This window comes from Eptesicus fuscus, chromosome 20 (genome assembly GCF_027574615.1).
Source record: "Eptesicus fuscus isolate TK198812 chromosome 20, DD_ASM_mEF_20220401, whole genome shotgun sequence".
NCBI classification, from domain to species: Eukaryota; Metazoa; Chordata; class Mammalia; order Chiroptera; family Vespertilionidae; genus Eptesicus; species Eptesicus fuscus.
Window position 1 is genome coordinate 36,175,723 of NC_072492.1, and position 12,218 is coordinate 36,187,940.

The following is a 12,218-nucleotide window of genomic DNA, read 5'->3' on the forward strand; positions in this document are numbered from 1 at the left end:
CAGAATTTCCACATATCTGCACTTGAACTCAAATTCTCCCAGAATACAAACTAACTCTATTTTAAAGAAAAATCGAACAGTGTAACATGGGCAGTTATCAGACTGCAGCAAATCTTTTATTACAAATAATTCTCTCCATAATGTCTCTAGGAGTATCAAACACCATTTCATATCTCTAACACAGAGCAGACAGGCAATCAGTACTAGAACCAAGTGAGAAGTGTTAAATTTCAAGCTTCTGATCACATCACATGGTGACCAAAGCTTATATGTCATTTTCTCACATTATCCAAAACTGTGCGTCTCATACATCTCATCGTCTCAGTGGAGACAAAAGTTTCTATTTAATATTGTTAAGTGCAGGAAGTTGAGAGAGATAAATTACAGTGAAAACACATCGATCTCAATTCAACTCAGTTACAAACAAAAACAGAAGCAAATTTAAATTAGTTGTTTTAAGGGGAGAGAGGGAAAGGAAGGCTTGGGGTTAAGAGTCAAAACTATAACAAGGCTGGTAGCTATACATGGCATGTGTAGCTCTGGGAACTATTTGCCATGTGATATTTTACAATAAAGTGGCTTTTGTAGATTTTTTTCTCTTTTTGGTATTGTAAACATGTGTTTAATAGTACCCAAACTTAATTTAAAACTTTTCAAACAAAACAAAATTTAAAGCCTTTAAGGCAAACATCCCGCTAAGGAAAACAAAGTCATTTATTATAAAACTGTGAGGACACCCAAGCAAGACCCCACTTAAGATTCGTCAGCATGAACTTGAGAGCTTTTGTCCACTGTTCCTCAGAGTTAAACTGGGTTTTGATGGAATAGGAGCCGCCGCTGCCTCCTGTGTCTTCAATCTTGCCTTTTTCCACATCCATCCTGCAGATGGACACAGCAGAGCTCATTAGTAACCGAGATCTGATTTAAGTCAGTTCAGGCAAATGGGCAGGGACTTAATCATGGGACCATTCACGTCATTTTATCTATTAAAGAACTTGGCAAGAAACGGTAGTGTATTTTGGATTTACTTGAAAGCCAAAAGTCAAGAAGGCTGTCACAAGAGCCTCATTGTCATTTGGAGTACAGGGACAGGACACACACCCAAACAGATGACAAGCCTGGAGTGGAGGGAAAGTGAGGGTTACAGTACTCCTCACTGTTTTCCTAGGCATCCCTGAACTCATGGGAGGGAAGGGAGCAGAAGAAAAGAAACGCTTTGTTTTGGGGTGACAGAAGCAGCTCAGCTTTACTCTCTTGAACTAAGGTCTCTATCCATCACCGGGCTCCTACACAATTTGACCAAAGGGAGCATTCCTGAGTATTTCCAGGGCCTTAAGGAAAAACACTCCTGAAATTGGAGACTTGGCATGAGCTCCATAGCAAGAAAATCCCCCAAACTACCTAAGACAGCATTCTTTTTTCTCCAGGAGTCAGGTGGTCACATTCTGTCCTACTTGCAGCATTAGATCACTCTTTGCCCATCAGTGTCATGTGATTTTGTACCATTTCTGCTTTCCCACCATTCATACTATGTTTTGCTTCCATTCTTACTGTCCCTTCAATTCTGCTCAATTTGGTCCTACTCTAGATTCACTCAGCATTGGGGGATACTGACCTGTAAGGAAGACAAAATCGTGTCTCGCCTTTCTCAACCTCTTCTTTGAACTGCTGCACACAGTCCAGGAAAGCCACCATTGCATGATCAAACTTGTTGTCCCAGAAAAACCGCAACCCCCCAGAACAGTATAACGGCAGCTCCTGCCCAAGAAGAGAGAACTGGCTATGGGTATGGCACCAGGACGGGCTATCAGAGATTTTTCCCAATCCTACCAATCTCTCAAGTCATGTTCTTTCTGTGTTCCCCTGAAAACAGTAACCCTGGGAAAATAACAATGCACCTAGAACTTCTTTATCATCAATGGAAATGTATTAAACAGCTACCTCACAGTGATTCCTTCCCCACCCTATAGCACACATTCTCCTCTGATCTGCCCATATCCCTTCCCAACAGACTGTAAAAAAACCTCATTTTCTCTCTAGGCCTCAAAGAGCTAATCCTGAACTGGACAAGACATTGGCTCTTCATGAGATATATGTCTAGGAAGGAAACTGAATAATGTCATTATCAAGAATAAACTTTTGGTTTTTTTTAGGAGGTATAAAAATTCTGTATTCCAGTGAAAATGGAGCTTCCCAGAGTACCTTAGATTTGTCTGTCAGAGACTCCAGGTATGAATGGTTTCCATAGGGAACAAGTCGATACCTAAAAAGGAGATGCATAGAGATGGATATAGGGCTCCTCCAAAAGTGATTATTGGGATGTTAGAATCCAATGATTTTCAGACTTCATCCTACCTGTTTTATTATTTCCACCCTCTCCCTCACCTCCCTATAGGCTCCATGTTTAAGATTTTGCTTACTGGACAAAGTACATATATAATCGTCTGGGGGGGGGGGGCCTTTTGTGGATGAACGTATGTTTTGGTTTAGATTTAAAAACAAAAACTGAAAATAGCTTGAGGAACACTAAAGTTCTGGAGATACTGGTGGGCTGGGGACCACTGCAGCTTGAGGACTGCTTGATCAATAGAAAGATCCCTATGGTGAGCGGAAAACCAGAAACAGACAGAAAACTCCCAGGCTACTGGGAGTAAGGGTTCTTGCCATAGCGGACAGCAGTACCAGTATGGAGATACAAATATCAAAGACATACCGTACCCCAAGAAAGGGCTACATATCTTACCTCTGAAATTTCAGACCCATCTTATTGGCCAGGGCATGGAGCAGCAACACTGTCTGACCCCAAGCAGCATTAATCTCATTCCATTCCACAGGAACACTGGGCAAGCGACCCAGCCTGAAGTTATTAATTGTGCCAAACTGTCCACTATGCCTATAGAAGAAGGCAAAAGGACAGGGAAAAATACAGGGAGAACTTAAAACTTAGCAACTTCTAAGACTTCCTCCTCTTACCTAAAACCTAACATAAATCTCCCTTCTTATCTTGATTCATATAGCCAAGTTCTTCTTGGTACTTTAAATACATGTCTAAAATGTGAGTCATCTTTCCACCTGCTGCTCAGATGCCAAAGCAGAAATTAGGGCATTATCCTTGAACGCTCTCTCAGCTCTCTCCCTTCAAGAAAGCATTCAAACTCTGTTGATTTTACTTCCCAAATCTCTTCAATCTGTCCACTTCTCTCCAAACTCAATGCCATTACTTTCTTTTTCTATTTAGATTCCTACTAACAAGTTTCCTTACCAAAAATAGTACCTTCTTCCCTCAAGTCATTTCTCACATTGCAGGTAAAGTTATCACAAATGCAAATGTAATTATGTCACTTCCCTGCCTCAAATGCTTCAATGGCTCCCACTGCCTTTAAAAAAAAAAAATAAAAAAAAAAAAAAAAAAATATATATATATATATATATATATATATATATATATATATTTTATTGATTTCAGTGAGGAAGGGAGAGGGAGAGACAGACAGAAATATCAATGATGAGAGAGAATTATTGATCGGCTGGCTCCTGCACGCCTCACACTGGGGGTCAAGCCCACAACTCAGGCATGTGCCCTGACTGGGAATCGAACCGTAACTTCCTGGTTCATAGGTTGATGCTCAACCACTGAGCTACACCAGCTGGGCTACCACTGCCTTTTAGATAAAGTCCAAATCCCTTCATGATACCTACAAGGTACTTTAGGAACTGGTAACTCTCCAGTTTCATATCCTGTCATTCTCCCCTTTACACTCTGGTCACAATAAGCTTCTTTCAGTTCTTTGAATTCACCACTCCCACTTTCCTGTTTCTTTGCACATGATGTTCTCTCTGACAGGAACAACCCCCTCTCCTGCAGACTTCTATTCACATCTCAGCTTAAACATCAACCTCCTCTGAGGGAAACTTTCCATGTGACCTCACTTTGGGTAAAGTGTCCTTATGTGTTCCCACAGCACCCTAGGTTAACCATTATCAATCTGTATTATAAGTGCCTATTACTTATTCATCTCTTCCACTAGATTATAAACAACTAGAAGGTAGAATGCATATAGTTTGCTGTTGCATCCTAGTGCTTAGAAGAGTGCCTACCACACAGTAGATGCTCAATAGATACTAGTTAAATGGATAAAACATCAAGTAAATTAATACATGAATGACCCTACAGGTAAGAAATCAGCTCCAGGCAGAGGACCAGAATTTCATGTGGCTGGAGGGGCTCAGATCTGTCCCTTTCCTTGGAAGAGTGGATGGCACCAAGCTCTAGAATTCCAATCCCCTGATTGTGCCTACCCCATCACAAGGAATGGGAAAAAAACCTAGAAGGGATGAAAATGATATACAGCCCTATTTTGTGGGAGGTGGGCACCCTGGCTTAGTGGTCAACAGCTAAGGTCCAGATATGTAGTGCTTTCCAGACACTCCTCACCCTCCAGCCCTCATTACCAAATGTGGAAGGTTGCATTAAAGACGTTGGTTTTCTTCAGCTTGTCCAGCTGCATCTGGGCATAACGCATCTGGTTTTCTACACTCTTCAGCTCATCATCCAGCTCCAGCTGTTGTCGTTTAAACTCACTGTATTCCCTCTGATACCTGTGAGCAGCCAAAGTGGCCATTGAAGGCTGTTAGTTTTGGGGCTAAAATTTCTCAGTTATCTTTTTGTGATCATGGTTACATCTAGTTACAGCATCATTTAGATTTGTCACAGATCCCACTCAAAGAAACATACTTGCCCCAGTTGTTTTGCCTGGGAGGGACAGGAATGTCTCAAATTCCAGCTGCCCATATGCAAAAAGGGGAGGAAGAAAGGACTCTTCCAAACCAGGCCTAACACCTTTTGGATGTCTGACCTTTTCCAGAATCAAGGTGAAATGTGTCAAGACTGGTTTCTTCATGGCTTGGCCATAACTGAACTCCTATAACTTCACCTCTACATTCTTGTTGTCCTTTAAACAGTAAACACCATTTCCAATGAAACTTGTTACACTGCTCTGTGAAAAATTAACTTTTTGTTCTGTCCTTCACTTCCCCTATTTCAGTTAATGTGGACACTATGTCTCCTCCAATAGACAGAGGGTACTCTCAGGTCAAGAGCACCAATGAAATTTTTGAGCTGAGAAGGAATGAATGTGGGCCAATATGCTCATCTCTCCAGAGCAGGATGCCGGGTGCAGAGGCTGACTTACCCAAATGAGCCCTGTTCCCTACAGCACAGAGCTGTGACTACAGCCCTGGCTCTCCACTCTCTATTTAATCAACATGCTTTTTTTACTTAGTCATGCTGACCCTTCGTACATAACTCTTCAAACAAATCTCTAGAAACAGGGCCTGGGAACAATATGCAGGATCCAGAGCAGACATGCTGCAGAATGACAGCTGAATGCAGCTTATAAACTAATCAGACACATTCAGCTGGAAGCCATTTCCCTTCCTGGAGCTTTCAGGGCAGGAAATTAGAAGAATAGGGTGATCACTTACTGAGCCTCCTCCTGATCCAGTCTCTCAGCTTCAGCCTGGACCTTTTCGAGATTTTCTGCCACTAATTTACGGTTCTTTTCCACATCTTCCAGCTCCTGAATCAGCCTCTCCTCCTCTAATGCCAGCTCCTTTAGCTCCATCTGTAGCTGTTCACTGTCATCCTCATTCATTTGCTCTAAGATCTCCAAACAGCGCCTGCCAAGGACAGAGTATGCTTGCAGAAGGAACCTGTTATTCTGTTTACCTGAGCTGAGCATAGCTCTTGGGTAAGAACCAGGCAGTCTCAGAGCAGTGACGGCTCTAAGACCCAGATGTCAGTTTCCAGGCCCTGGCTCTGGAGGCACTCACTTGTAGTTCTGACACTCATTTTCAGTGACGTTGAGCTGAGTGTCCAGCTGGTCTAAAAGAGTATCTGTGCATTCCTCACACAGTGGGTGATCCACATCTGTCTGGCCTGACATGATGTCAAAAAGGTCCCCAGTGACCTGGAAGTACGGGAGAGTCAGGGTAGGGCCTGCCCCATGCTACCTGCCCATACAACCCCCTCTACCAGCCATGCCCACTGCTTGATGCTGGAATGAGGCCGACTTGCCTTCAGTCTTCGGCTGAGGTTCTCCATGGTTCCGCCATCAGATGCCTCCCCAATCAGAGTGAAGCTGTTGGCACTTTCTGTAGACATCATCCTGCAGACAGCCCCCCGCCCATGGGCCACATGAGGGAGCAGAGAGGCCTCCTCCACCTACTGTGGTGCCAGTGGCAGAGACTCTCAAGCATCAGCTGAGGGGCCTCCTAGCCCGACTGACCTCCCAAGGGTACCTCTCTCCCAAGGGAAGGCCATGCTGGTCTTCCACAGGGGCACTCAGCACGAAGGTTGGCCTGGACAGACTAAGGAGGGAGAGGGGGCATCAAAAACTGATGCATGTGTGTGTCTATAATAGAAAAGGAAGGAGAATCTGGAAAGACCATTTTTAACATTACTCCCCTCGACAGCCACCTTCACATACATCAACAACTAAGAACCTGAACATCTAACATCGGAGATTAGCTATTCTTAAACTTTTCAAGAGCCCATCTCTTTTATTATTGACTTTTCTCACTTCTTTATCATGAGAGCTATTGTCTCTTTCCACGTGTAAATGGCTACAGGAAAAACTCAATTAGTATTGGAAGACGATGGGCCAAGTATAGGGGAATACATCGTTTGTGGAGGAGCCAAAAGGCTGGGTGATGCTACATCTCTATCACCTGGCTCCAGGTCTCAATGTGGGTTAAGTTAAAATTCTACTAGTCTTTGGCAAGGAGCAGGGGGCTGAAGAGTAGTAGGCACCTGGCTGGGGGGATGAATCTGCGAGAGACACCATCCTGACGAGTTTCAATAAATGGCTCCTGGGAACGAAATAAGAGGACATTAGAATTTTGGCAGCTTAGAACTATTTGGCTTTACCCTTGATCTACAACCACAAGACAATAAACCAGAGACTTAACTGGGTATTACCTAGCCAATCCTTAAATACTAAGACACACCCCAAGTCCCATTTGATATTTTTATGGGGAATAACATTCTCTATGTTATATTCAATTATAATTAAATATGCATTTTCTCAACACTTACTAGTCAGGGATAAGGGTGAGATGCCCTAAATATCATGGCACAAGGAAAAAGCCAGATCAGCCTACAATGAAGTTTGGCATGGCAAAGAAAAAAGTAGGTAATTTATATGTTTTAAATACATTGATGTAATTTATATGTGATCAAAAACTTATATCTGTCTTGGGCAATGAAAATGATCACTGAAGTGATCACAGTTTAAAAATGACAGGTTATCAAAAAGAAAAAAAAAAAAGACATGTTCTTTAATGACAATCCCCCCCTGGCTAGGGTAATCATATAATTTGTTGCCGAAACCAAGATACTTTTGAGAATGGAGAGGAGTGGATATTAATAATTAGCTAGGACAACAGATGTAAACCAGTATGCCCTGAGATGACCTTGGATATATAGGTCATCCCATCTCTCACCTATAATGGCTTGTAATTCTGCATGAAATAAAGAAGAACCTCTCTCCATGTTTTTAAATGGATGACTCTTTCAGTAACCCTGTAACCTCAATACAATGATCCACAGTGGCTTGATCATGTAGAATGTCTGGTTAACCACAGATCCCAAAAGTCTGTGGGCTCTAGAAGCACCAAGCACCCTGCAGAAACCCGGTTTGCATTCCAGTGTTTCCTACCTCTCCTGAGTTACCCTCTTCCTCCTGGGTCTCTCCTGATTTCACCTGGGCTGTGGCAAGTAATGGAGCTAAGGGCAAGGAAAATATTGAGTCAGAAAGAACCTTATCAAAGGAGTGGGTATAAAAGTATAGAAAAAAGCCCTAGTGGTTAGAGCATCAGCACGCACATCAAGGGCATGAACCTGGGTTGCAGGTCCGATCCCCTGTCCCAGAAGGCAACCAATCGATGTGTCTCTCTCACATCGATGTTTCTCTGTCTCTCTCCCTGCCTTCCACTCTCTCTGGAAATCAATGGGAAAAAATATCCTTGGGTGAGGATTAACAATAACAACAAAAAAGTATAGAAAAAGAACTGGAATTATACTCATAACCACCCCCACCTATACCTTTTTCTTAAAGTACCATTTACACAAAGAAGAATCTTTACCCCCATTAAATGAGATTAAGGAGTTGTTAAATTTTTTCCAGTATAATCTATATATGTAAAAGGGCAGAGGGTGGAGTGGGAACCGGGTGGAGGGGAGCTATGGGGGGAAAAAAGGAGAAACAATTGTAATAATCTGAACAATAAAGATTTATTAAATTAAAAAGAAAAGAAACTCAAACCTAAAATTCTAAAATAAAAAAAATTAAAAAAGGTTAATATGCTAAGTATCCTTCTCTCCGTCCAGGTAATGATGTTAAGTAGCAACACCTGGCTTCCTCTCCCTAGTGACGACTAGCCTCCTTGCAGTTTCTTCATAGCTAGTGCAAACATTTCACACTTTAACCAAATGTCTGTGAAGTGTTTTCCCGTGCCTCATCTCATTTTACCCTCACAGAAGTCCTGGAGTAGGTAGGTAGGAGACTTGGTGGAATCCTATTTTCTTTTCATTAACCGGAAAACAGAGATTTAGAAAGCTTAGAAACTTGACCTGACAGAAAAGGCTCTGTCCTTAGCGCTGCCGTGGTTTTCTCACTGCACAGAATATAGTCAAACATGGCTGCAGCTAAATCTTTTACCCTTTGTTCTCCCTGCGTGATCTACAGTAATAATCTGCTTTGGCTGATATTTACTGCTGTGTTGCTGACAATTACCTGAAAGAGAAGTTGGTGTGCTTCACTGGGATGGGAAAAGTTTAGCTACATCAGAAAGCAGGTCTAATTAAGCAAGTTTATTCTATATCTATAAAAGGCTAAGGTGACTCGTGATACATATAAAGCTCTTGCTGGCGCCAATAGCAGGTGTGTGTTTCGATCTGTCATTGTCGACGGTGAATTTGTTTTTTTTTTTTTTTTTTTAAATGATCACCCAATTTTATTTTATTTTTTATATATATATTTTATTGAGTTTTTACAGAGAGGTAGAGAGAGGGAAAGAGAGTTAGAAACATTGATCAGCTGCCTCCTGCACACCCCCCACTGGGGATGTGCCCGCAACCAAGGTACATGCCCCTGACCGGAATCGAACCCGGGACCCTTCAGTCCGCAGGCTGATGCTCTATCCACTGAGCCAAACCGGCTTCGGCATCGACGGTGAATTTGGTTGACACTTCTATTATAGAGAAAGGGCGAATAGCGATATTAAAATATTTCATCTAATTAATTTCCTTCCAATGTGCATGAATCCGTGCACCAGGCCACTAGTGATATCATGGTTGTTTTTAAAGACGCCTTATCTTTCAAAAATAGTTACAAAATATTAACTGTATTTATGTTTGGGATTTACTTCAAAATAATTTGGGCCCTGGCCGGTGCTCAGTGGTTAGAGCATCAGCCCACAGACTGAAGGGTTGGTCAAGGGCATGCACTTGGTTGCAAGCTTGATCCCCTGCCCCAGTCGGGGTGTGTGCAGGAGGCAACCAATTGATGTGTCTCTCTCACATTGATGTTTCTCTCTCTCTTTCCCCTCTTTCCTCCTCCCTTCCATTCTCTGAAAATCAATGGAAAAATATCCTCCCCTAAAAAAAAAAAAAAAAAAAATCTATATACATAAAAGCCTAAGTGACCATTATGACAGAATGGCTGGTACAACTGGTTGCTATGATGTGCACTGACCACCAGGAGGCAGACGCTCAACACAGGAGCTGCCCCCAGGCCCCCACTGCTAATGGGGCCTGCCGGGCAACCCCTCAGGTCCCTCCCCCCGGCTGGCAGGTCCCCATCGCCCGATTGGGGCTGGACCCCGGGGCTGGAACGGGGAACTGGGGTTGGGTGGCAGTGGATGGGGCCCCTTTCCCAGGGGGGCCAAGGGCCAGCTCCCTCTTCGTGGCTGGCAGCCAACCTCCCACGTCTCTCCCCCTTTCTTTCCCTCTGAATAGGGAACTGGGGGTGGGTGGAGAGGAAAGGAGGCAGCAGGGAACCTGATCGGCCCTGATCACCGGCCAGGCCTAGGGACCTGACCTGTGCATGAATTTCGTGCACCAAGCCTCTAGTCCTATATAATAAAACTCTAACATGCAAATCAACTGAACAGTGGAATGACCGGTCACTATGATGTGCACTGACCACCAGAGGGAGTGCCACTCAGCCAGAAGTCAGGCTCACGGCTGGCTAGCGAGCACAGCAGCGGTGGCGGGAGCCTCTCCCACCTCTGTGGCAGCGCTAAGGACTGAGCCTAAGCCTGCAGTTAGTAGGACATCCCCTGAGGGGTCCTAGACTGCGAGAGGGTGCAGGCTGGGCTGAGGGACACCCCCCTACCAGTGCATGAATGTTGTGCACCGGGCCTCTAGTATATATCTATAATAATAATAATAATAAAAGTGTAATATGCTAATTAGACCAGACATCCTTCCGGACAACCTTCCGGATGAAACCAGGGCTGGGGCTGTGAGGGAAGCCTGGGTCCCGGGTGCTAGAGGGAAGCCGGTGCCGGCAGCCGGGGGAAGGCAGGCCTGCTCTTGCATGAATTTCGTGCATCGGGCCTCTAATATATATATCCTCCAACGAGGATTAAAAAAAAAAAAAGAATGTTAAAAATAATTTGGGCCCTGGTTGATCTGGCTCAGTGGACAGAGCATCAGCCTGCAGACTGAAGGGTCCTGGGTTCGATTCTGGTCGGGGGCACGTGACTGGGTTTTGGGCTCAGTCCCCAGTGGGAGGCGTGCAGGAGGCGGCCAGTCAATGATTCTCTCTCATTATTGATGTTTCTATCTCTCTCCCTCTACCTTCCTCTCTGGAATCAATAAATATATATTTTAAAAAAATAAAATTAAAAAAAAATAATTTGGGGTGGGAGGAGAATAGATGGGACTAAATGAAACATTATTAAATATGCATTAATAATTGTTGAAGGTAGGTGTTTTTAACAAAGTAAAAAAACAAATTAAGTGAGTGGGAATGGGAGGTGAGTGAAGATACAGAGAACACAAGAATGCGAGAATGTAGCTAGTTGTTGAAACTGGGTGATTGATACAAGGGAGTACATTATGCTATTCTCTTGGCTATATATTTAAAATTTTTCCATAATAATAAGTTTAAAATATATTAAAGAGTTAATTCTCAAAGAGAGAAATCAGGTAGCAACATTTACTGAGTATTATTTGCCCAGCATATTCCTAAGTATTTATGTTCTTTGTCATATATGATTCTTAAAACAACCTTGAGATTGTTTTATGTTTTCCTGATAAAGAAACCAGGACCTAGAGAGGTGATGTAACTTGCAAAAAGTCATCCAGCTAGTAAATGACAGCCAGGATTTAAATCCAAGCAGGCTGACTCCAGATCCTTGAGCTTATTTTTAATGTTTTTTTTTTAACTGACTTTTAGAGAGACAGTAAGGGAGATAGAATGATAGAAACACTGACAAGAGAGGGACATCATCTGACTATTACTGAACCCCAAGACCTCTTGACGCTCAACCGCAGAGCCACACGGGCCTGGCTCCTTGAGCTTACTTTAACTGCTTATTCAGTTTTCTCTTTTAAAAACTACATCTCTCTTCCTGGGTCTATGAGAATTGTTCCTCCATTTACTAGCTGTTGAACGGTGGGTAAGTCACTTAAGTTTTCTGAGCCTCAACTCATTTGTAAAATGATCCCTAGGGGTTGTTGCAGGGACTAAACTGAGTAATGCATGTAATGCACTTGGTACACGGTAAGTCCTCAAAATGTGCCCTTTATTATTACATATACATATTCCTTTACTCTGAAAGAGTAGGAGTAAAAAAACTAAGGACGTTTCCTTGCTATAGAAAGCTCTCCGAGGCGCACTGAGTCAGAAGTCCTTTATGTTCCGGATAAGAAAACAGGGAGCCAGAGAGAGTAAGTGACTTTCCTAGGCTTACACGGGAGTCTGCGGCAGACTGCACGGATAGACACCTTAAGACCTACATCTCCAAAGCTGCCCACTTTCAACGATTTTGACCACCCTCTTTGCAAGGGTCTCGCTGACCTGTGAGCTCCTGGATGGTGACACGGTCCAGGATCTTGAAGCTCGTGTCCAGTTTTAGGGGCTGGCTGCAGCGCTGGCACACGAAGCTCACCTGCATGGTGCTGCTGGACGTCTTAGATCCCTCCATCC

At 43.4% G+C, this 12,218-nt stretch overlaps 1 protein-coding gene across 1 annotated transcript; it reads right to left on the bottom strand.

Moving 5' to 3' along the window:
• Window positions 1-82: 82 nt before the first annotated feature.
• On the bottom strand, window positions 83-12,218 carry BECN1 (beclin 1). The gene is made up of 12 exons (XM_028157224.2): window positions 12,090-12,218; window positions 7,719-7,786; window positions 6,812-6,870; window positions 6,301-6,369; window positions 6,077-6,167; window positions 5,833-5,969; window positions 5,485-5,679; window positions 4,453-4,599; window positions 2,744-2,893; window positions 2,203-2,263; window positions 1,616-1,758; window positions 83-879 (listed from the first exon to the last, which is right to left on the bottom strand). The coding sequence occupies exons 1-12, from the start codon at window positions 12,214-12,216 to the stop codon at window positions 711-713; spliced, it is 1,416 nt and encodes a 471-aa protein (XP_028013025.1). The 5' UTR covers window positions 12,217-12,218; the 3' UTR covers window positions 83-710.

Excerpts from the sequence above, each read along its gene's own strand:
- BECN1 (XM_028157224.2), bottom strand. The coding sequence starts at position 12,216 with ATGGAGGGATCTAAGACGTCCAGCAGCACCATGCAGGTGAGCTTCGTG. Across the intron at positions 6,168-6,300 it reads GGCCTTCCCTTGGGAGAGAG|GATGATGTCTACAGAAAGTG; the intron begins GTACCCTTGGGA and ends GGCTGTCTGCAG. Across the intron at positions 2,264-2,743 it reads ATGGGTCTGAAATTTCAGAG|GTATCGACTTGTTCCCTATG; the intron begins GTAAGATATGTA and ends TCTCCTTTTTAG.